Genomic DNA, 25,072 nt, shown 5'->3' with positions numbered 1-25,072 from the left:
TATAAAGTGCACAGATCTGAAGTGTATACCGATTGCATGTTGCTTATGCATATACCAGAAAGTGCAAACCTTTATCAAAGCTCAAAATATTGTAATCACCTCAGAAAAACGTCTTCAAGACTCCAGCTAGTTTCCGGTCCTCTCCCACCCTCAGAGATATCCTTGGCACAAGTAGCTTTTCTCACCAGCAATGGCTTTGCTTCTGAGACAGTAAGTGTGAACTCTACCCCGCCTCCCCCCATTCCATCTTTAAGCCTTCCTGTCAGCCTGTTCCACTCTTTCATGTCTCAGGTTGTCACAATCTGTTCTGGTTTAGGTGAAGTGGCACCACCAACAGGAACCCTCTTATGCCCGTGGCTTATTCCCTCTCCACATCTGGGGGGTCCTACACATATAATAAAATATGTCTAAAATCATTCTTAAAAGTTCAACACACGCTCTTTCCAGCCAGCGCCGAGCAATGGGCATCTCTCGGGACAACTGGCACAAGCGCCGCAAGACCGGGGGTAAGAGAAAGCCGTACCACAAGAAGCGGAAGTATGAGCCAGGACGGCCGCCGCCAACACTAAGACTGGCCCTCGTCGCACACACACAGTCCGAGTTCGAGGAGACAGTAAGAAGTACTGTGCCCTGAGATTGGACATGGGGAACTTCTCCTGGGGCTCTGAGTGCTGTACTCGTAAAACAAGGATCATTGATGTTGTCTACAGTGCATCCAATAACGAGCTTGTGCGCACCACACCCTGGTGAAGAACTGCATCGTGCTCATTGACAGCGCCCCCTACCGACAGTGGTACGAGTCCCACTACGCACTGCCCCTGGGCCGCAAGAAGGGGCCAAGCTGACTCCTGAGGAGGAAGAGATTTTAAACAAAAACGATCAAAGAAAATGCAGAAGAAATATGATGAGAGGGAAAAGAATGCCAAAATCAGCAGTCTTCTGGAGGAGCAGTTCCAGCAGGGCAAGCTTCTTGCCTGTACTGCCTCAAGACCAGGCCAGTGTGGCAGAGCGGATGGCTATGTGCTAGAGGGCGAGGAGCTGGAGTTCTACCTGAGGAAGATCAGAGCCCGGAAAGGCAAATAAACCATTCCTAGCTCATGAAAAAAAAAGTCAACACACAAAGTTCATTATTGAGGCTAAGGTCAATATTACATAGAGATCAACAAAACACGTAAGGCTTTAAAAGTTAAATTTGGTTGTTGTTGTTCTGTATTGGAGATGGAGCCCAGGGCTCTCTGTGTGTAAGAGGTGAAAACTCTGCCCCTGATGAAATCCCTAGTTTAGTGAGACAAGGATGGGCTAGGCAGATCAAGTTGACCTCAGACTTTCCACTTGCCTCTGCCTCTTGGATGCTGGGGTTTCGAGCTTGTGCTATCAGGCCCCGCTCCCTTCGTCTGAGCTGCCTGGGCCAGGAAGCCTGGCAGGTGTCAGGTTTTCTCCCCTATGCTTTAGAATGCTTGCCTACACATAATGTGATATCTTGGAGGTGGGACCCACGTCTGAACACTAGAAATTGTTTCATGCAACCCTTGTGCATGGAGCCTGGGGGTTATTTTACATGCAAGCTTCAGTGTTCTCATGTTTTGACTCTTGCCTGTCACATGAAGACAGGTGTGGAATTTTCTACCTGCAGCATCATGTTAGAGCTCAGAAAGTTTCAGATTTTGTTGTATTTTGGATTTGTAGACCCGAGAGGCTTGATTTCTACTGTTTGTTGGGATTTTATTTATGTAGGGCAGAGGTGAGCAGTGACCCTCACTGGAGCAGGGTCCTGTTCAAAATGTTTTGTTGCTTGGAATGTCCTCCAAAACTCTTATTACCTGTCTGCTAAGCTCCCCTCCTAAAGATGCCCACTGCTTTATCACTGGGTTTCAAACAGAGGCTAGTGTCTTATTCCCTATTTGGAAGATGGGAAAATGGAGTCACACATTTTGGGGGTCATTTTCCTAAGGGCACTAATTCATAAAAGTACCCAACTCTGAAGAGCCCTCTAGTCATAATGCCTGCCCCCTCTCAGATGCTATCACGTGCACTGGGGTGGAGCTGGTGGGGTGTGTTCAAAGCTTCAGCATGCAAACCTGTGGAGAACGTAGTGCAGTCCGCAGCAGGGACTCCAGTATAGGGTCCTCATCCGGGGTGCTGCTGGGGCCACTTCCTGCAAACACACACGCCTGGTTCGTCACAGAGGCAAACTGGTTGCCAGGTAGGAGACAGTGAACTGTAAGCTTGGGCACCATCTGAGAAAAATTGCCACCATCTTCATGAGAGCAGCTGTGTCTACTTTCCAGCATTTGTCACAATCAGGCCTGTGGACCGATGACCTCACCTGAGTGTCTGGCCACTCCTCCAAGCCATGTGAATTCAATCCAGGACGAATTGCACATGGTCTCAGGACCTCAGCGAGGGACTAGTGTGTGTGTGTTCGTACACACACACACATATAATATATATATTATATATGGGCTGGTGTAGGCTAGGGGGAGGAGACTTCATCTATGAGGCTGTGAAGAAGGCATAGGCATGGTACGAGAAGACTTTCCAGTGCAGCTGCTGTGAGGTCACCACCAGTCCTAACCCTTCACCCATATTTATAAGTAAGCCAATAAACTCATCCTGAGGATGAACCGTTGGAGTACGGCCCTTCGGGTTGTCCTTGGAACCTTAGGAAGAGGGGTGGGTGCCATTCACTTCTCCCCTCAGCAGAAAAGTTTAGCGACAAAAGCTGAAGTATTTTGTTAGCACTCTGAAGTCGGGCTTTAAGATAGACTTCAGCATTATGTTGAGATACCTATTCAAACAAAGAAGGAGGTTTTAGTCTTAGTTCGTGATTTCAGATGTTTCACAACACTGTCACTTGGGCTTGGTACCCTCAGCCTATGGTAGCACAGTGGCACATCGTCATGGTGACAGGAGCAAGTGGCAGTCTGACTGAACTCTCTTCATGGAGGACAGGAAGCAGAGAATGGGGAAGGGACTCGGAAACACTAGATCAGGTGTCAGAGGCACCCTCTCAGGAACCTGCTTCCTTCAGCTAAGCTTCACCTCACAAAACAGCCCACCAGCTGGGCCCCAAGCAGTCAACACACAGGCCAGAGCAAACCAATTCAAACCCAACCCCTCCTGCCCTAAGAAAATGGAAGGATGGGAAGGCAGGGCCAGCATCCCCTCTGTGTCAGAGGCTGAAACCAAGTACCCTCCCACTTCACATGGGAGTAGCTCTGCTCAGCTCTTCAGTGTGCATCTCTCCCCTGTCAGGCACCAGGTACCTTCTTTTCCTTGGCTTTTACTCTCTTCCAGAGCAACCACTTAGGTGTGTGACCTCTTTTGTGGTTCTAGGCACCTTTCAAAACCTGAAGGGAGTGGCAGAGGCTGGTAGAACACTCATCACACATTTCACATAAAGTTAAGCCACACAGCCCTTCATGGCAGCCTAGGCTCTACCAGCCTCTGCCTGCCTTCCCATCTCTAGCTTTTCCAAATAGGCTGGCTTGACCACTGGCCTTGGGTTTTGCCTCACTCCTCTGTTTCCACAACAAATGATGTCGGTCACCATATCCAAGTGAACCGTACACAGTCTGCACTGTATAAAGGCTGGCAGAAATGAATGGACGGATGGGCGAATGTGTATGGAGGGAGGGAGGGATGGACAGGTGGACGGATGGGTTGGTGGAATGATGGAAGGAAGAAAGGATGGATGGGTGAGAGGATGGAAGGAAGACTGGATGGATGCATGGAAGAATGAATGCACGGAGGTAGGGATCTTCAATCTCAGGCTGGCAAGACTTCGTCGGGGAGCCAGGTGACAGCAACCCCAGTCTGCTCGGGTCCTCTCCGGGAGCACCCGATGTCCTCTTCGCTCCGCTCTAGCGCTCTGGGAGCCCGAGGGCGGAAGCTTCCGTACCGGAACCGGCGCGCTCGGCGCGGGTTGCGTGGGGTGCGGCTTAGCGGGCGGACCGCCGGCCGGCGCACAGGCGACGGCGTGAGAGGAGGCAGCGGCATGGCGGGCCGGCGGGTGAATGTGAATGTGGGCGTGCTGGGTCACATCGACAGTGGCAAGACAGCGCTGGCCCGCGCGCTGAGCACTACGGCCTCCACCGCCGCCTTCGACAAGCAGCCCCAGAGCCGCGAGCGCGGCATAACGCTTGACCTGGGCTTCTCCTGTTTCGTCGTGCCGCTGCCGGGGGCTGAACCCGGGACTAGCGACACACTGCTGCAGGTCACGCTGGTCGACTGCCCCGGGCACGCCTCCCTCATCCGGACCATCATTGGCGGTGAGCGCGGGCCGGGGCGGGAGCCGGGCTCGGGGTCCGAGCTCGCGGGACACTGGCGGGCCTGACAGCCTAGGCCTGCCCGCAGTCCCTGAAGGCTTGGGGGCTCGAACTCATAGCCCGCAGATGTGGACACCGTTCCTACCTTCACTGCCGTGCAGCGAGATGCTTTCCTAGAAAAAACGATCCAAGGAAACGAACCCTGAAAAAAGGGTGTATGCCAAAGTTTCAAAACAGTCACCGCTTACCTGTCTTGTGGTCTCCTGGTTTTCTGTCCCAAACACTGTTCCCAGTTTCCTGTGTGTGGATGGTTTTCAGGAAAAGTACACAGAAACGCAGACAATATGCAGAGATGAAAGGTCTCATTTTTTTTCTTCTCCCGTTGTAATATTTGGGGTAGGTTGGGGTGGGGGCCGAGCCTAGTGCCTCTCTCAAGATCTCATTTCCTCTTTTTATACACAAATCAGCATTGTCAAGAGACTGCACTGTATTTACACATAAAGTTTCCATTACTCATTTTGTTGTTGTTGTTTTGAGACAGGCTTTCTCTGTGTAGTCTTGGCTGTCCTGAACTTGCTTTGTAGACCATGCTGGCCTCGGACTCAGATCCGATAGCCTCTGCCTCTCCGAGTGTTGGGATTACAGGCAGGCAGGCAGGCAAGGGCCGTTACTCATTTTTTAAGGCTCACACAGAGTTCCTTTGTACACTTACACCAGCATTTTCTTGATGGACGTTTGTGACTTTTCCAGAGCTGCATCCATGCAGCAGTAGTGTAATAGAATAAGTTAGGTGTGACCTGGTTAAGGCGAAAGGCATGTGTTTTCAGTCATGATGGGCACTGCTAAAATCTGCTCCTAGACCTTGTACCACCTAATTAGTCTTCAAATACAGGCCACTTAGGAATAGGACATTGAGCCGGGCGTGGTGGCGCACGCCTTTAATCCCAGCACTCGGGAGGCAGAGGCAGGCGGATCGCTGTGAGTTCGAGGCCAGCCTGGACTACAAAACGAGTCCAGGGCAGCCAAGGCTACACAGAGAGACCCTGTCTCAAAAAACCAAAAAAAAAAAAAAAAAGGAATAGGACATTGTACATAAAACAAAAGGTCTTGTAACTACCCCTCTGTGCTCAACTCTGGACCCCTCCCATTTGTCTGCATGAAACTATTCTTAGGTCTTTTAAATTTCCTTTTGCAGATCCAAAGAACTACACTGAGGTCTAGGGACAGGACCCATAACCTGTTCTATAAGCACCCAACACAAGAGGATGCATGGCTGCGTCAACCTGCTTTAGCCCCAGCGACCCATTTCCTGCCTGTCCCCTTGCCATGGCCTTCTTTTCCAGCAGTGCTCTGTAAGCCTGTAAGCATCTGCCTGCCTGTGTGTGGGGCAGGCGATTCAGTAGTCCCTGGGCATTCCAAGCCCCAGCTGTGGCGATTACCTAAGTGCTTTGATCTTTGGGGCCTCCCTTTCTCTGTGCTGCAGGGAGTCTGAGACTATTTCCCCTGTTGCACTGAAAAGGAAGTGGAGGCTTCCCTGCCAGGTCACTCCCTTGCACAATCTCTATTCAATCCAAGAGTCACTCAGTAAAGACTATCAAGGGCCACACAGTAAACAAACAAATGAAACTGAGAACTCCAGCTACATTCTGGCTGGTCATATTCAAGTACATTTTAGGAAATGCACTCTAAGCTAATGTAAATTGGAGGTGGAACATACAGGGTAAAAGCTAGAAAGTGGGATTGACACGTGCCTCAGTGGTGGCCTACCTGCCTAGTGTATAGGAGGCTCTTTTGTCTTTATGATGGTGTGTGCAAATGGTACAAGTTCAGTAGAATCTTGACTTTTCCTGGTTCGTTGCATGGTTGGTTCTCAGGACACTGAGCAAAGCAGCAAGCTGGAGTTCCTACTAAGCCCTGAGGTCCAGAGCGCAAATCGCTTTGTACCCAGTACTGGCTGCTAGACCAGCAGATCCAGAGTTTCTGTGTATTCAGTGCATTTTTAAACTTACCATATTTTGAGCCTTTGATAACTGTATTGGATGTAGCCCAACTGTAAGGGGATAAACATCTGAAATACAGGCCCAGGCAGAAGGACTACATTCTTGTGGAGGTGTGCAGAGCTGGGTTTGAAGCTGTTTTACTTACTAGCTATGTGCCCTTTGAACTTAGCTCGGGATCTTCCATCAGTAGTGGATAAGCTACTTTCTGGCATGGCTCTTCTCAAATATTTCTGCTTCTTGGACAAACTTTGCAGGAAGCCTGTTTATCATGTAGCCACTGAAGAAGTTTGGATTTAGGAAGGCAGCCAGTCACCTGGACTGTCAAGGTCTGCCTGCCTCCCAAGCTGAGGCCTTTCCATGCCACTGCAGTTTCCTGAACCCCTGCACATCCCTTCCAGTATGTACATTTATATAGAAACTCCTCGTGTGACAGACGTGTTAGCTCAGTACATATGATCGGATAGCCGTGGCCCAAACACTTGGTGTTTTGGTTGAGACTCTTCAACCAGACAAGGTGATCTGTGCTCTTGAAGACTGTTCTTGCTTCACATCTTGAGAAAACTCACTCCTTCCTGGTGTTAAAATGTAGCCTGGCCTTATTGGGGTGATGAGGCCATTCTTCCTTAAGGGAACTGATCCCTACCTTCCTTCTTGGGGACCAGGAAGATGGAGCCTTTCCTTTTGAAGGGAAGCATGCATCTGTTTGACTGCCTGCTCTGGCCCAGGCCTGTGGCTGGGATCTTGTGGCTGTGGAGTAGAAGCCACTTTGTTTTTCAGATGAGCAAACAAGCCTGGCAGGTAAAGTGCGCAGGGCTGCTCCCAGGAGCCACCTCTCAGCTGTTCTCAGTCCATTTGTCACGCCCTTGCTTTCTTGAATGGCTACAGGTCAAATCCTGGCAATGTCTTAATCCTGCCATTTTGGACACTGCTGCCTGAACAGTGAGTGGGGTCATCCACTGTCCTCATTTTCGGGGTTCATCAGGTCACATCAGCCCATGCTTCTAGATTGCCAGTACTTTTTTTGTTTGTTTGTTTGTTTGTTTGGTTTGGGTTTTGAGGCAGCGTCTCTCTAGCCCTGACTGTTCTGGAACTTGCCAAGTAGACCAGGCTAGCCTAGAACTCAGAGATCCTCCTGGCTGCCTCCCAGGTGCTGGGATTAAAGGTGTGTACCACCGAGCCTGACTCCTCAGTAGTCTACTGTTTGCATTAATTCAGCCTCCTTGTTCTAGGCTCAGCCTTCCTCAGGGCCTCCTCAGCAACTCCTTTTCTGTTTCTGACCTTTAGTCACACCGGTGACTTTTCTATTCCTTAGATGGGTCAACAGTTGCTTTCTCCAAGGTCTTTGCCCTGCTGTTGCTTCCTGGTATGTCAGACCTGCTTGTCTGAGTTCAGATGTCACTTTGTTAGTGAGGCCTCCCTGACTCACCTCTCTATGGTGTGCCCCTAGCCCTCACCCCTCACCCTTTCCCATTTCCTGATGCCCCTTGTGTGTTGTGTCAGCTGTCCTTTGCTAGAACTGGGGCTCTGTAAGGACAAAGTAGGATCTGACTCACCAGTGATGTTTGGTACCTGGGCTGACACCAGGCATCTGGCAGTTTCTTAGTGAGTTCTGAGGTAAGGAGAGCTGTGTTCTACTACTGACCTAGCTGGTTGTGAGTGAGTAGACAGAGTGAGTAGACCTGTAATAAGTGCGTCCTGGTGTCAGCACTCCCCTTGGCCAGATGACAAGAGAACTGGCTGAAGAGATGCTGTCATACCCCGAGGGGGGTCTCTGCACAGAGAGCAGAAGCTGGAGTAACTCATGTAAACATGGGCTGCACCTGTCTAGCTACTCAATGGGCTGAGGATCGCTTGGGCCCAGGAGTTTGAGTGCAGCCTGGGCAACATAGTGGGGTCTCTGTTTAAAAGAACATTCCCCACCCTTTGTTGAGGCACAGACTGTGGGCACATTGGAAAGAAGAACTTTCCTAGAGCAAGGAACCACCGGTGAGGCTGCTTTGTCAGTTTAGGGCCAGCGGTAACTAGTGGTAGTATGGGTCGCGACATGGGATGTGACAAGTGTGTTTGTGACAGTGGAAGGTCTGAACAGAGTTGGAGCCTACTAGAGCGTGGCCCTTGCAATGATTTCTCTGAGGGCCTAGAGCGCGTTGGAAGGCTGCTGCTGTGTAGGTGTGTGGCCGGTTGAGCTGTGGGCAGAAGCTGCAGGCAGGGACTCCATGAGCAGAGGTGTGTCTTCTCGTCCTCTCCTGCGATCCTTGGACAACTTTGCCAGCCAGTGGGTCACAACCTCCTTCTAGGTCAAATGACTCTTTAACACGGGCCACCTAAGGCCATTGGAACACACACATATTTATATTATAATTCATAACAGTAAAATTACAGCTGTGAAGTAGCAAAGAAAATGATGGGGGTGGGGGTCACCATAACACGAGACACTGTATTAAGGGGTCATGGCGTCAGGAAGGTTGGGAACCACTGGACTTATGCTTTAGTTCTGACCTCTGGCTCCCTGGAGGAGGCAATCACAGTAACAGTCTGTGATGGTGGCTCCAAAGGATGGTCTCTTAAGGTAAAGCCAGCTCTCTAGTCCATTGTTCTCCAAGGTAAACTCTCTGAAACAAGGCTTCCACCTGCATGAAAACGGGATTTCATCTTCCTGTGGCTCAGATGAAGTGCCAGCTGGTACTCTGGGTTGGAGGTAATGTGTGCATGTGACAGGTACTTGGTGCTTTCCTTCTGGCTGACACATTAGTTTGTTTTGTTAGTTTTCTGTTTTCATCTTTCTTTCTTCCTTCCTTCCTTCCTTTCCTTCTTTTTTTTTCCAAGACAGGGTTTCTCTGTGTAGCCTTGGCTGTCCTGGACGCACTCTGCAGACCAGGCAGGCCTCGAATTCATAATGATCTGCCTGCCCTCTGCCTCCCAAGTGCTGGGATTAAAGGCCTTTGTTATTGTTTTCTTAACCCTCACAGCTGCCCTGGGGAGTAAAGGTGAAATTCACATTTTATAGATGAAAAAATTAAAACAGTACTGTCTCTCAGAGAGAGCAGGACACAGTTACTGCTACCCAGGTTTGAACCCAGGCCGTGTGCCTCCACAGCCCTGTCTGGCTTTCTTAGTGGAAATGAAAAGTGTGCTGTCCACTGCACCCCCCCTTGGTAGTGCTTCAGGGCGATATTTTTCTCAAATCTGTTTTCCAGTATAAATCTTTCAGGGTTGGAACTTCAAAAAGATTAAACAATGTATGTTTTGAAGACTTGGGTTGGGGTGAGGGGCGTAGGACTCATCTTCAATCTAACTCCAGTAGCAAAGAAAAAATGCTGGTAACTTGGCTTGGCAATTTATAGTCTTCTGGTGGCTGCGAGGATTAACAGTGTTTTGTCTCTGAGTCTTTTGTTCTGGTTGTTAATGAACAGCTTTTCTGCCACCACCGACTTGTCTCCCAGCCCTCCCATGGCATACCCACTGTGTGAGGCAAGTCTTGCAGGCCAGGGCCTTCTCTGGGCCACTCCCTCATAGGAATGCGCGAGAGTCTGTATGTCTGACCCCATCAGTGCACTTGGAGCCTGAGGTGCTGGCTTGTCTCTTAGCCCTGAGACGTCTTTCTCTGTGTCTTCTTTGCTTTTCTGACTTTCTGTGCTCTTGGTGCCCAAGGGGTAAAAGCCTGTGGCCCTCTGATCTGCTTTTCGAGCCCCGTCCCTTTAAGTCCCTCTGTCCTCTGTCTGAGACCCTTCCTTTGGACTCCTGAGTGGATCAGGGTTCATGCATGCAAAAGAATGTATGCCATCAACCAAATTTCTCCTGTCACTCTATGCAAGCCACACTGACCTTCAGTACGCACGCACACCTAGGGCCAGAATGGGGCTTGGATAAACAGAGTCAAGGCCTTGAACACGGGCCTTGGCAGCCAGGGGACACAGGGGTATGATTCTTTGTTTGGTTGTTTGGTTGGTTGTTTTTCGAGACAGGGTTTCTCTGTGTAGCCCTGTCTGTCCTGGACTCACTTTGTAGACCAGGCTGGCCTTGAACTCACAGAGATCTGCCTGCCACTGCCTCCCAAGTGCTGGGACTAAAGTGCAGCTCAGGGATGTGATTCTAAAAAAAAAGATGAAAAATCATTGTTGCTTTTTTTGCTCTTGGTTTTGCTGTGGGAATCTGTGTAGGAACACTTGTTGTTAAAGCTTATTTATGTGCTAGAAGGGGAAGTACTTCCTTCAATTTAGAGGCTTTGCCAGTAGCTGTCTGCTGGGCCTTGCTTCCCCATTCTCTGTGCCTATGCCTGTGATTTTCAGCATTCAGACACACACACACACAACACACACTTGCACAACCACAAGATTCTGCTGTCTGGTATAGCTTCTGCAGTGTCTTCTACTACCAGGTGATTCTGGGCCAACAGGCGTTGCTTGCTTTCCCTTGCTTCAAAGGCTCTCTGGTCAGTAGGAAGCCTGCCTCACTGCAGTGTGCTGCTGTAGACATCCAATGCTTCTGCTGTGCCTGGCGCCTTATCACTCTCTGACCCCACTTGATCTCCTTCCAAGCTGCAGTGCCTTTAGCTGTCTCCTGGAGACTCAAGTTGAGCTCCTCTGCACCATTTTCTCCTGGAGCTGGACAGCGGGTGACTTTGCTGTGGTTGGGGTGACAGTGTGGGAGCGGCACAACATCAGACACAGTCTTGAGTCTAAATTAATGCAGAATATTTGAGCAGGAACCAACAGGAAAGAAAAATGGAAGCAGGTAGTCATATTTCATTCCGTTGGGGTACATTTTTCTTCTCATGGGGCTTGCCCTTGAGAACAAAACATATCAAATGTTAAATCAAAGAATATTTTTGTAGTCATGCTAGGAATAGAAAATAATGCAAAGACTTTGCCTTCTTGAGGCAAATATTTCGCTGGAAGGTTATAATCAAAGTCAGAAGGAAATTGTAGCCACAGCTTTGGTAAAGCTGTGATCACTTAAAATTAATTGCTTTTAAGCTTTTCGCTGAATGTCTCCTGTCTGCATCCTCGTGTCTCTGGGTTTTCCTTCAGAACCACTTCATTCAGGCAGGGGTAAGATTTGGGCAGGCAGCTCAGAAGATAACCTATAGATGAAACCCAGGACCTGGCCCTCCTTGGTCATTCTTTGTTCAGTGGAACCTCAGCCAGGCTGGGAGGGAGCCTTTCTGATTCTCTGTTCCCTTCGCAATTAGGGCTTTGGTGGTGTGAGAAGGTGATGCTGTCCAGAGCTCTAGCCTTCAGCTACCTTATAGCCCCAGTCCAAGGGGGGGGGGGTGGCATTTCTGAGGCAGCCTGGTGATGGGGCTGGGAAACAGTCTGCACTGAGTAACGCATTGTCCTCTGCTGTTGGAAGGACCATACTGTGCTGTCTGGCTGGAAGCACCATGGGGTAGGGCTGATGCCTATGTCTTCTGTAGCTACCTGACCTGCCTCAAAGTACACGATAGTTTTTAAGAGCAGTTTAGTTCAGACAGTGTGCAGTTCAGCATGTGTAGTGTTTTCCCGTGTGTTTATGGAGTTGTGTGGCTGTCCTCTACAAAGAGGCGCTGTGCTTGCTCACAGTTGGCCCTGCAAACCTGGGCAGCTGCCAGCATCCTTCACAGCTCTGTAGATTTTAGACTCTGACAGAAATGGAATTGTTTCGTGCCTGGCTTGTGCTTTGTAGTTGTTTTGAGAAAGGCTCGCACTGGGTAGCCCACACTGGCCTTGAACTCACAGTAGAACTCCTGCCTCTCAGGGAATGGCATTATGACATTCCCAGTTTAGAGCATGCTTTTTAAAAGTTAATCCATACTGTAGCATGTAACTATATTTCATCTCTTCAAAAAGTAAAATGTTTCTAATTGCGATAAAATGATACAATACTTGCTACCTTAGAAAGCCTTCCCGGTTGCTACTTTCTGTCCTATGCTTTGCCTGTAGAGACCCCTGTCCTAGGAACTTCTGCTAAGAGAGGTTCAGATGGTGATGTCTTGATGGGTTTTGGGTTTTGTTTGTTTTCAAAACAGGTTCTCAGCCAAATGTGGTGGCATACACCTGTAATCCCAGTACTCAGGGAGGCAGAGGCAGGTGGATCTCTGTGAGTTAGAGGCCAGCTGGCTCTACAGAGCAAGTCCATAACAGCCAAGGCTACACAGAAATCCTGTCTGGTGGAGAAAGATGGACAGGTTCTCACTATGTAGCTCTGGCTGTCCTGGAACTTACTGTAAAGACCAGACTAGCCTCAAAATCAGAGATCTGCCTCCCTCTGCCCCCCAAGTTCCAGGATTAAAGCTGTGTGCCACTCTGCCCAACTGGCTTGTTGTTTTTATCCACTTACTTAGGTTCTCCATGCACCTACTGTGCAGTGTTGTTTTGGATGGGAAGCCAGATACAAGCCATGTGTGTCTTCAAGGACTTGCAGCCAGAGGAGGCAGGAGGGAGGGTCTTGGTCAGGAGCGCTTGTGTGATGTGATGTGTGAGTGTGTTGTGACACAAGCAGGAAGGACACCGTCCCCTTCGCCCCCTCAGTGGAGACACAGGGCCAGGCCTGAACAGATGACCTGGAGATTTCCAGACAGAATGGCCACAGGGAGTAGCCTCAGCAAAGTTCAGGGGTGTAAGAGCAGGTGGATCTGGTGGGGAAGTGTGAGGTGGGGAGGCCAGGGAGGCTTCTGGGAGGAGGGGCTATCTTGTGCTGTGTGAACTTTGTAGGATGATTGAGAGCTTAACTGGTGAAGAAGATGGGGAATATTTCAGCTAGAGGCCCCAGCATGCCGACAGACAAGGCAGGACCAGAACATGGGATTCATGAAAGAGGAAGCAAGTAAGAGGCCCAGTGGCTAGAGGCTCTGGGCATAGAGCTCAGGAGCTGGGTGTACCTTGTGTGAGGGAGTGTTTGTTTGTTTGTTTTTGTTTTGTTTTTTGAGATAGGGTTTCTCTGTGTAGCCTTGCCTGTCCTGGACTCGCTTTGTAGACCAGGCTGGCCTCGAACTCAGAGATCCACCTACCTCTGCCTCCCTGAGTGCTGGGATTACAGGCATGTGCTACCATGCCCGGCTGAGGGAGTATGTTTTAACCAGGGCCCTTATAGTGGTTTCCACAGCTCCTATGGACTCTGAAAAGGGGTCCAGGACAAGTGACACTTCTCAAAGAGCAAGCAGGCAGGTGGCTGCAGGACGAACATAGAGCTCTGGGGTGCTGGTATGGAGTGCCAAGCAAGGCCGAGAAACTTCCGCCTCTTAGGAGAGGGTGGTTTCGAGGACACATACTACCTTTTAGACACTATTCAAGACCCCTGACACTTACTGTATTCCCAAAGCCTGTGTCAGGCGGCTCTGGTGGTAGGTAGCTTGCTGTAGGGCTCAGGTGATGAGTGCTGCCCCAAACTCTCCCCAGCCTGCTTCCTCGCCTTGCCTTTGCCCAGCACTGCAGTCATGCTCAGGCCATGCCCACAAATTTGACAAATTTTACCTCAGTGTGGCTGACAATGCACACTGGATGGACTGAAAAATGGCTAGTTCTGCATCCCAACTGTAGATGAGGGTGGGTGCTGTCCCCTGTGCGGTTTGGTGCTAGGGGCTGCCATATCAGGAGATAGCCATAGTTTCTGGAGAGCAGTGTATATCCATAGCAAGTCAGACGGTTGGTCCCAAGCACAGGTTCTGTCACCACCCTCCCCTGCGCTGTTCACATTCTTTTCTGTACTATCGGAGCTTTGCTTCTTGTTAATTGGGTCTTTCATTTCCTTGTGCTGTGCATTTAGGCCCTGCTGCTTTGAAGTGGCCTCACTGGGTAGGAGGGAGGACTGAGCAAATGTGGATGCTCTTCTTGGCAGGAGAAAAAACAACTTTGCAGTTGAGAGACGTTGACTTTCCCTCTTTTGCTGTCACCGTATTCTGATGATGCTCTCTTGTCTTGAGGCCTTCAGGAAGACTAAAATGATTTCCTTTGTCTCTAACCTACTTCCCGAGGATATTTATTTGGCGGCATACACAGGTGCTACCTAAAGATAAACTTGACTTTTTGCTTTTAAAATCGGTGCTGGAAATGCACTACTGTTGCTCTGCTTGGTTGAAGGACCTACCTGACCTAGCCTTTTGCTGTACTTTTAAAGCCCAGGGGAGGTCAATGGCTGCTGCCCTTTTCCATCTAACCTTGATATTGGAGCTAAAACTGCTCATCAGCACTGTATTGTGACACTTGAAGACAGTCACTCCTCTGTGGTCACTTCCAGGTGAGTCTTTTTCCTCGGCCCTTTTGACATGGTCACCAGAGATCCAGTATGGGTGTACTTGGGTATTTCCTATTCTAGAATGATGGCTTAGGGCAAGCTCAGGATGGTCTGCAGAGCCTAGCTCTAGAGGAGGAAGACTGACCTAAGAAAGAAGGCTCTGTTTCTTAACACTTCTGCCTGATACCTCTAGAGACTAGAAAACCACACATTGGCAGGCACTGGCCACCAGGTAGGCACTCCCTGTTGCCAGTGCCCCTTCACTACAGAATCTGACCACCTGTTGTGAAGGACAGCCACATTTCCAGCAGAACATCCCATTGGGTATGTTGAGAGCTTACTAGCGAAGAAGATAGGGGACATTTCAGCCAGAGGACCCAGCATCCACAGACAGACAGGGCAGGAGCAGAGCATGGAGTTCATGAAACAGAAAGCAAGTAATAGGCTCAGATAGTAATGTTCTGATTGTGTAGCCCGGAGTGTGGCTATGAGCCTTGGGTTGTCATTTGAGTGTTTGCATCCAAGGCTAGGGGGTTGCTGACGCATGGAAATACACATTTTACCTCAGTGCAGCACCAGATGGACTGAGGTTACTTGGTCTGCACACCTGCCAAGGCCCCCCTCACCCTGCTGGCCTACCTAGTACCTGTTCAGAGCATGGCCTGTGAAATGACCCTGTCTTCCCTCCTCCTCATCCTCACAGCAATCCCTCGCTGGCCTTGTACCTCCAGCAGTTCCAACTGCCGAGTCAGGACTGGCTTCACCTAGCTCCAGAGTGGTTGAGCTCAATCTCCCTTTATACATCTTCCGGTCTGCAGCCAGGAACTTTTCCTAGATACATTCCGTACTTCCCTGCTTATGGCTTCAGTTGCCCTCTGATGGCAGAAAGCCCAGGCCTCTTATGACTGGTGGGGCCCTTCCTGATAGAGTTGTATTCTCTCCCTCTGGGACTGCATGGCACTATGTGGGCACTTCTGCACAGACAAGAACATGCTTTCTCAGGCTGCGCCTTCTGATGACAAGTGCTTTGCTGGGGAGCTTCCTTATCTCCCTCCCAGGCTGGACTAGGTAACTTCATTGACGGCTTGCTGCACCCTGTGCATACTCTTAGGGATTTATTTCTTCCATCTCACTCATTTTGGATTTACTGGGTGAACCCTTTGAGGCTTGTTGTCATTTAACTTGGTCTCTAAGAGGATAGGATGGGACCTGGGTCAGTTCGAATAACTGGCACGTGTATGTAGGCACTCAGGAGGTACTGACTGAATGGTGGATAGATGCATGGACGAAGACGAGGTCATTTCCTACTGCCTGCACCAAGCAGCCTTACTCCTATGGTGCTTTAGGGGACTGACCAGAGTTCAACAGTGGAGGAAGCCTGCCTGAGGTTAGACAAGTTAATCTTTCAATGGAAATCCAATCCTCACTTTTCATTTTCAGGCCACTTTGCGTAGCAAAGTAGTTTAACTCATAGCAGATTTCTGCCATGCTGATGGTTAATTTCACGGCCCACAGAGGGTCAGCACACTAATGCCGAGAACACAGCGACCTCGGTGTGGCTCGCCGCACACAGTGAGGGCCCAGCAGCCCTGTTTTTTTTTTGAGTAGCAGTATTCAAACATCCTTCAGCAGGCTGATTTTGAGTTAACAGAGCTGACCTTTTCAAGAACATTTTTAAAAGCTACAGTATAGATCCCTCCCAGGCTGTGTATTTTCCTTTCTCCACGCAGTTCAAAAGGGCTGCGTCATCTCTCAGGGTTTTGCCGGCAATCCTCAGCTTGACCCTGGTTGTTTAAATCTGCAGGAGGAAATTTGAACAAACTTGTACTTTGGTAATTCTTCTGCCTTCATGAACCTTTAACCTTAAGGTTTCTTTCGGAGCCACTGGCTGCATTGTCACCCGCTGTCCCTGCTGAGGTTTTCAAAGGGCATTGTCTAGTGCGTCTGTTTTCACTTTGCTACTGGCGTTCTTTTGAGGAAGGGTATTAATTCAGACCTGATTCTGAGGCAGGAGGGGAACTTTTAAGCTTGCCCCAGAGCTCAGGGATGGGGAAATGAGCATAATGCAAGCCCATGGCTGGTGCTGGTGAAGGAGAGAGAGGCCTCCAGCTACACAGTGGGCAACCTCAGCTCTGCCATGTCCTGTCTGACAGCGTGGCCAAAGAGGTGATTGGCTCTGATAGGCAAGCCTGCTGAATGTAAAATCCTGGAATGCCAAGTTCTTAGGGACTTGGGAAGTCAGAGGTAAATGTGGGGTTCCACCGACCACTATAAAAGACTATACACTAATACATTTCCTGGGGTCAGCAAAAAGACCCCTCACATCTGGGGAAGAACTCTGGTGCTTCCAGGCCCTGTCGCTGTTTGAGACTTCCTAAGGCTTGTTCCAGCCTGCCTTTCTCTCCCCTCCACCAGCTAGCCTGTTCACCATTCACTCCTTGTTTGGTTTCTCTCACTGTGACTGTGATGGTACCAGCATAGATCTTTGTGGGCTTTGGTGCCGGTTTCATGAATGTATGATTGGGACTGGACCTTGTTTGTTGTATGTCATACACTTTGAAGTAGGCATGGGGGGGGGGGGCCTACTGAAACCCCTTGCCTGGCCTTTTGGCTTTATTTCTTTCCTTGGGCTTCTTAATATCCTAAAAGTAGGGGTAGGTGACTTTATTCTGTAAGCTCGATGACACGTAAAGAGAGGCCCATCATCATATTAATCTAGTCCTTTCAGCAGTCCCTGAGAGACCTGCATGTTAGCCAGGCAGAAGCTGCACTAGCTTTCTAGACAGGTGGGGGCAGGTATTAAAAAGTATACAAAACCATGAAGAATTGTACACTGTGGTCAGTACTAGGGACAGTACAGACTATTGGCTTTGGGGTATTTCCTTGAGACCTTCCTGAGGCAGTGGGATTGAAAGCAAATTCTGGAGAAGATTGGGGCCTGCCGCTGTTGAATTGGGGCTAGGTGCTACGTGCCAGAGGGGCAGCTCTAAGGAGGGAGAGAGCAGGTGGCAGGCAGTCTTGGGCATCTTTGGACACATATGCACACTTAGACTCTGTTAGTCCTGGTTTTGCAGGAGGAATAAGCAGTGGTACCTTGTGATTCCTGGACACAGAGAGATGCTCACCTTAGCCCTCTAGAGGTGTGTGGCCATCCCAGGATTTTTCTGTGGGCTTTTGTGTGTCCTCAGTCTTGTCTTTTTCCCTTACCAGGCCTCAGATTTATGTGGGTGTTTCCTACCTTTTCCTTAAGTTCTTTGTTGTTTTTGTTGCAGTTTTGGAGAATCGACTCTAGGGCTTTGTGTGTACTAGGTGAATACTCTATACAGTTCTTTCTTGTAGAGCAACGGGCTGAGGTGGAGCTAGTGTTGTCAGGCGATCTTGGCATGGCAGAAGTTAGGCAGTTTTTCTGTTCTGTAGTGTGACCAGTAGACACTGGCACACTGGCATCTCAGGCTCCAGTCTGCCTGAGCCAGACTCAGAGCAGTCACAGGAGAAAGCATTCCTGAGTGGACAGCTGAGATGTCACAGAGCTGGTGAGCAGATAGGATGTGGCTGGAACCTGGCCACACTCTTTTCTTTGTTTGTCTTCTTGAGCGTACTCCTCGATGTTCCCCTTAACCCTTCTGCGGGGTGTCCTGGATGGAAGGTGATACACGGGATCAGGATGGGACAGATGATCCCTTTTCAGGACACCTGTGGCGGCCCTGGTTTGCTCTCCCAGCTGTGCCCATGAGCTGGAAGAGTTCGTGCTGGCGTTCTGATGATTTGCTGCTAGGCTGACTCAGAGAAGTCTAGCCCCTCCCCTCAGTTTGCTGCTGAGCAGGTGTTGCTGGCCTTAGACTCACGCCATGTCTTTTGCCTTTCCTTAAGTTCTGTGTGTTGTTTTTGTTGCAGGATTGGACGATTGGACCTAAGGCCTGGCAAACTCCCTGCCACTGCCTTAGCTCCCTTTTCTCAAAACAAGGGAATAGTAACTGACATCCTTAGAGCTCTCTTGAGATGCCAGCTTGGTCTTCTGTCTCCAGGAAGTGATTGTGTCTGTGCTTAGGGGGAGTCACCAGAGCAATGAAGACCTGAGGGGTTCTTGTTCTCCTTTTCTCCTCTGGAACCAAGTGGGGTTTTTCCCCTGTGCAGATTTCTTAGATAAAAGTGCCACTTACTTATTACTGTAAGTTCATCAATCATTTCTAAAAGTTTTTTAAAGTGCATAATATAAGTTCCCATGACAACCAACAGCTTTTTGAGGAGTGAATGTTTTCTAGGAGCCCTAAGAGTCTATTACATTCAGTCCGGTTTCTCCAGCTGAGTCTTTCCTCTTCTTATCTCAAAATCTGCCTCAGAAGGCAATCTGGGATGCGCAGCAAACACTCTGGCAACAGATGGGTGTTATCCTCTTCCTGACAAGTCACCAGGCTGGAGACCCAGCTCTACTCTGCAAGCCATGCACTGGGAGTGGGTAGCTCTACCCTGTGCTGATTGGAGCCGTTTGGTGCACAAGAGGGCAGTGTTCGCTTGCAGTCTCAGACGGGTGATCACGTGTAGGTTCACAGGTCAGCATAGTTAGACTGACCTCAGATGTGTTCAAGACAAAATAAACTGTAAGCCAGTCGTGATGAGCTCTCATATATGCCTTCAAATACACGACCCCTTCAAACTTAGGGAAAAAATATTGTTTCTTCCAATGTTTGTTTTTAATTTTTTTAATCAATGAAAATATGGTTTGCAAGTCTTGTACGACAGTGGCAGAGGTTACACAGTGTCGCAGAAGCAAAACAACGACGTTCTAATTAAAAACCAGATGGGCAGATTTTTGTTTGGAGCAAGGGGTCAAATGTATTTTCTTCCCCTTTCACATCAATGTAAAGATTATCTGCCTTAACTTTTAAAGCCTTTGAAGGTGTAGTTGTCAGCCATCCACCCTTTATTTTTATATTCTTTTTTTTCCCCTGCAAGGTGGCTTCTCTGCATCCTGGTGTTCCCTAAGATTGACCATGCCCCCCCCCTTTTTTAAATAAAGATTTGCCCATTTTCAGTTCTTCCATGGTAGTCTTCTGCAGAAAATTTCAGGCCAGAAGGACACATACTGGATGTAGCTCCTTCCCGTACCAGATCTCAGCTGCTACAGAGCCCCCGCCTCCCAGTTACCTCCTGATCTCAGGTGTTTCTAGGATATTGGTTTAACTAAAGAACAGCAGTGTGGCCAGACCCCACTCCCTGATGACCTGCTACAGGTGACAGAGCAGCTTGAGCAAACAAAGGAAGACCAGGCATAGGAATGGCCATAGCTTGTCTTGGCATCTCCATGGGAACCACGTGGCCTGTCTGAGCTGCCTGTGTACCCCAGATGAAGGTGATTGTCTTTTATCAAGAGCGTGTCTGTAACGCTCATGCACAGAGCCAAGGCCCTGACTGGTGCAAGTGTCGGGAGTGGTGGGGCTGTTGGACAGGAGGATAGAGACAAGAACACGGTTCTTGACTAGAGACTAGCCAGTTCTTCCCACAGTTCTCATTTACTTGATGTCTTGAGTGTATCTGCTGGCCCAAGGGACATTGCAGCAAAGCACAGTGAGACCCACATGCAAAGGGCTGTCCACCATGTCAGTCCTCTGATAGCCATCAGAGAGACGGGCACTTCCAGGCCGAGCCCTGTATGAAATCAGATGTCTTCTAGCCTTTTGTAATCATGTATCTTCCAAAGGGAGTGTGTCTGGAAGATAGGTGCCACGTAAACACTGGGGTAGGTATGACATCTCCTGTGGTCTTTTATTGATCCATGGCTTCTAATTTAAATGTGAATTTGACAGCACTGAGTTGAGTGTCAGTTGATGGCCACCCCACTGGTTTTCCTTTGACCTACCTGACTTCTACGTGGGTCTGAAAGAAAGATTTTGCTGTATCAGGCTTGCAAAAGAGGCTCACCAAACATTTTTCCAGGAACAGAATTTTTGAAAAATTCAGGAGCCCTCGGTTTCCAGAGGCGCCTCATTTGTAAGGGGTAAGAAGTTGTTTTTGTGTAGCTCAGGGTGGTTCTGTCCTTTCACACCCATAGTAGGACTGGCAATTAATAATGGAACCAATGTTCTGTGCAGTGATTTCCAGGTAGGGTCTTGAACACTGTGATTTTTTTTTTTTTTTTGGTCACTGTGAGGCCATAATGGAGCTAAACAAGTGTGATCCTGCAACAGGCAATATGTGCGCACACCAGAGAGACATGATGACGGAGATAGAGTGTATTTGTGAGAGAATGTTCTGGGTGCTGTCCTGTCTGGGTTGTAGATGGAGTTGTTCTGAAGAGTCCCCTCCACCAGCATTGCTGTGCTCCCCTCTTGTGTCTTGGTCAGCAAATAGAGTGATTTTTGTTTTTTGTTTTTTTCTTTTGAGACAAGGATTTTCTTTGTAGAATTGGCCATCCTGGACTCACTTTGTAGACCAGGCTGGCCTTGAACAGAGAGATCCACCTGCCTCTGGCTCCCAGAATGTTGGGATTACAGGCGTGAGCCACCGCACCTGGCTATAGATGGTGATTTTGAGGCAGTTTTTAGTTTTCTGTTGGATCTTGAGGTCAGTCAACTTTCTTGTGTATGTTCCGCTCTATAAGCTTTGCATGTTGTGCCTAAAGCACTGCAACCTGTTCGGAATACAGGGAAGATAAATCTTCTTCTAGCTCTTTCCAGGGAGCTAAGAGGTGTGTGTGTGCCAGAGGCAGGCAGATCACTGTGAGTTTGAGACCAGCCTAGTCTACAAAGTGAGTCCAGGATGGCCAAGGCTACACAGAGAAAACCCTGTCTCAAACAAACAAACAAAAAAGAGGCATGTGTGCAGTCAGCCTGCCCTGAAGTCTGAAGACCTTAGATGTAAGTGTTGGACAAGCCATCCTGCGACCACAAAAATAACCTTTTCTTAATTTTGCTTTCTTTATCAGATCAGAGGACATACCCTAGGTGTGTGAGAGAGTTAGCAATAGCTACTGGTATGCCACCAGTAAATGGACACTGTACCTGTCCCTGGGACCTGAGGCCCTAAAGGGTTTAGCACCAGGATGTGGCTCCCTTTAGGGTCCTTTGACCAGTCAAACACCCTGTCCCTCAGCACCGCTGGCATCAGGAAAGAGCCCTGGAATTACATAAGAGCAGTGCTGCAGAGAGGGAAAAAAATTTTTTTTAAGTGAAGAAGAGGAATGGAAAATACATTCCCTGCTTTCCCTGACTGTTGAGCAGGATGAAGGACAAAGCTGGTCTTTCCTGTCTTGTGTCTTCATTGGTATCTGTTCTTTTTTCTTTCTCCTCTTTTCTTCTTTCTCTTATTTTTTATCCTCTCTTCCTCTTCTCTCTCTCCCAGGCTCCTGCATCTCCCCTGCTGACCCCCTCTCCTCCCTCTTTTCCTACTGGCCCTAGAGGCCTTCCTTTTCTCTAAGCTAGTCCCAGGGGAACTCACTGTCATGTTCTGGGATAGCCTGATGCTGTTTTGTTTTGTGTGGTCTTGGGTCTCTGCTCCAGCACACATGGTGGCTTTCAAGGGCCGTGCCAGGTGCTTGCCCTGCGCTGCCCGTACAGAGTGCTACTTGCTGCTTTTGGAGTATGCTCTTATAGGTCCTGTGGTAGCCAGGGCACTGGATGGTGATATGGTGATATCAGGTCGGCGAGCCTTGGGGGATGCTGGGTGTGGATGGGCTGTACCTCTGTGTAAAGCAAGCCTGGGGTTCTGGGCCAGGTGGAGGCTCTCTGGAAGAATTGATCAAATTCAAAGTTGCTTGCCATTTAATGAGTCCCAGGTATATGAGCTCTGCCAGCCCAACACATGCAGTCTCTGGAAAGCCCGAAGGAAAAGACATGGTCCCATTTGGAGGAATGCCTTGTGCAGAGGAAAGCTTGCCAGGTCTTTCTTCCCTAAAAAAAAAAAAAAAAAAAAAAGGGAGGGAGACTGTGTCAGTTGGGCGCTCCTAACAGGACACATAGTTCAGCCTTGGCACTGGCCTAAGTCTGTGCCCTTCCCTCACCTGCTCTGACTAAGGTTTGGGACACCTTACTGTGCTTACTTAACAGAGGCTAGTCTCTCAGCCTCAGTTCTCTTATCTTCAAAATGGGAAAGTAAGTGTGTGTGTGTGTGTGTGTGTGTGTGTGTGTTAATGTGTGTGTGTGTAGAATTCTATGAGGGAAGCTGTACACAGTGTTTGTCTAACTCAGTAAATTTATAATGGATATAATTTACTTTTGCAATCCTTATCAGAACGTACTGATAAAAGTAAATCTTTGAGAAACTCTCCCTGCCCTTCTTTTGGTGGGAAGACATGCTATATCAGCAGTGTTTGATGCCACATGTAATATACAGGTTGTCTCTGCTTGAGACCAAATTAATACATTTAAAGTCACCAATGTGGCTGGAGTTTAGAAAGGAAAGCCCTGGTAGCCGGCGCCTTTACCTGCTGAGCCATCTCCTTGCCTCTTCAGTGTCTTTTTAAGGCTCAGTCTCCCCTTAGCTGCTCAGAAGAGACACATGGGCTGTTGGTGTGTGAAAAAGCTGCGTGCTTGGTCTTTGGAGAAGCCAATCTGCAGGGATCCTCGGCTTGTGTTGTATGGAAGCCTATAGGCTTAGAATGTGTGATGCAAGGAGCATAACCTTTTCCCAAAAAATTACATGTGATATGAAGGAAGAGATTCCAAGCACAGACAGAACAGCATAAAGGCGAGTGGTGTAGTTGGCAGGCTTGAGGCCGAGATCCCCGGAAACCGAATTTGAGTCCTGGCTTCAGTGTTTGCTAGTTGTGTGATCTGAAGTTGATTACTAAATCCTTTGGGCCTCAACTGCCTGGTCTTCAAAATCAAGAAAGAACCATTCTGAAGTTGAGAAGACATCTATCTTGGTATACACTATGTGGGTAGTAAACATAATTGCAGCCCCTGCTGCTCTTTTCATTACTATGATAAGGCTTTCCAGCCTCCTGGGACTGCCCATCGCCAGCTCTAAGTGTGGAAGCATTTCTCCAAAACCCTAGAGGTTTTTTTCCTGTAGTTTAAATGAGTGCACTGGACCATGGGTCAATCTTGTAGACAGACTTGTAAATGAATGTATATGAACAAATTTCAGAAATCTATTTTTCTCCCAATTTGCTATTTTAAAACCAGGTTTTTAGAAGACCTTAATAGCTTAATATGTAAGAGCTTAAACCAGGCTAATGTTTGTAAGTCTAAGTGAGGGTGAGGGTTTCATAAAACTTTGGGATATTTTTCTAAGAGACTGGTTCAGTTAGAGAATAGCCACTCCTCCAGGTTGCTGTTGATTTGGGGGACATACTCACATCCAGATGCACCAAATATAAAAGATGAATTTTAAAGGTTTTAGCAATCACAAAGCATTCAACCTTTATGGGGGTTTTTAAGGCCTTGATGACTTTCAGTTGCCCACATTTGCTTGTCTGTGAAGAGTTTGGAGATGAGGATGGTAAGGAACATTTTAGGGATGGCAGGAACTCCCTATCAGTTCATCAGATTCTGGAGAGCCTCCCACGCGCTTTCCTCTTGCATCTTGCCGCTTGCTTAAACCCAGCTTAAAGTCAGTCTACATTCTTTACAATTAGAAAGACAATTTGTTGGGTCAAATTTGTCTTAGAAGTATATATATTTGTCATATATATATACACATATACATAGGTGCATGTGCAACACACACATATATAAAAATGGGAAGAATGATTTTGCAGAATAACGAGGAAGAAGAGCAGGCAGGAGAGAGGTAGGCACAGGTTTGAATTTGAGAGAGAGCTCAGCCGTGAATTTTCGGCAGCACAGACTGTGTGTGGGTTGGCCTGCATACAAGCACACGGGAGAAACTGAGGAAGATGCAAGGCAGCCAGTGAAGCTGCTCCAAGTCAGTCATGATGAAGTGCAGACTCATGGGCTGGGTGTTTCTCAGGAAGATTTTATTATTTCAGAGGCATGGCTTTTTAATCACCTCAAAGCATTGTCTCTTTTGGGGAGATTTAAAATAGTCAAGCCATCTTATTTCCTTATGGTGAAATGCTGCTTGTCCTGAGAAAATTTACAGCACACAAAGTGAAACTGGAAGTTGTTGGGATAAGCAGCCTGGACCCTGGTGCTGAGAACTGTGTGCTCGCATCCCTAGCCGCGTCAGCTGCGATTCCTAGAAGGCAGCCAAGGCTCCTGCTGTGTGCTCAGCTCCAAACTTAGTGTACAGTGAAGTTTCTAAGTGAAGCTTCTTTATGGAGCCAGAGAATGGGTAGAAGATGAAATCCAAGGACAAAATGGCATGTGTGGGTCAGCAGTTGAGAAATGCTCGCTGAATTTGTACAGCTCTGACAGAGTTCAGAGAGACTTTGTCTTCCTGTGCTGTCAAGCCTTGCTGTTCTATGGCAGACACAGGCTTCTCTCTGCCTGTGATGACAGTGTTAGTGCAGTCCCCGTTGTTCCTGCACATGTTGTTTTATCCTGGTAGCTCTGTTGTTGCGTGCTTTGGATATTGGTTTGAAAAGAGTCTATCGTGTTTGGCTGTGGTGATTAGCGTGGTGTGCAGCTGAGCAGGGAAGTGAAGCTGGGACTTTACATATCTTTCTAGGCATTCTCGCTGGAACACAGGCAA

The 25,072-nt window shown here is 48.5% G+C and overlaps 1 protein-coding gene and 1 pseudogene across 3 annotated transcripts in view; both read left to right on the top strand.

Moving 5' to 3' along the window:
- Window positions 1–444: 444 nt before the first annotated feature.
- Window positions 445–1,101, top strand: LOC127196827 (40S ribosomal protein S8-like; annotated as a pseudogene).
- A 2,858-nt stretch (window positions 1,102–3,959) lies between these two features.
- Window positions 3,960–25,072, top strand: part of Eefsec (eukaryotic elongation factor, selenocysteine-tRNA specific) — a 197,792-nt gene continuing 176,679 nt past the window's right edge. For 2 of the 3 annotated variants that reach the window (XM_051154874.1, XM_051154876.1), the window contains exon 1: window positions 3,960–4,271. In XM_051154874.1, coding sequence (XP_051010831.1) covers window positions 3,998–4,271 — 274 coding nt within the window. In that variant the 5' untranslated portion in view covers window positions 3,960–3,997. The remainder of the gene's footprint in view (window positions 4,272–25,072) is intronic. The other variant, XM_051154875.1, reaches the window with a different exon arrangement.

Source organism: Acomys russatus, chromosome 13, assembly GCF_903995435.1.
Source record: "Acomys russatus chromosome 13, mAcoRus1.1, whole genome shotgun sequence".
Taxonomy (NCBI): domain Eukaryota; kingdom Metazoa; phylum Chordata; class Mammalia; order Rodentia; family Muridae; genus Acomys; species Acomys russatus.
Note: the sequence above shows the minus strand (reverse complement) of the source record. Positions and strands in the feature narration are given on the sequence as shown.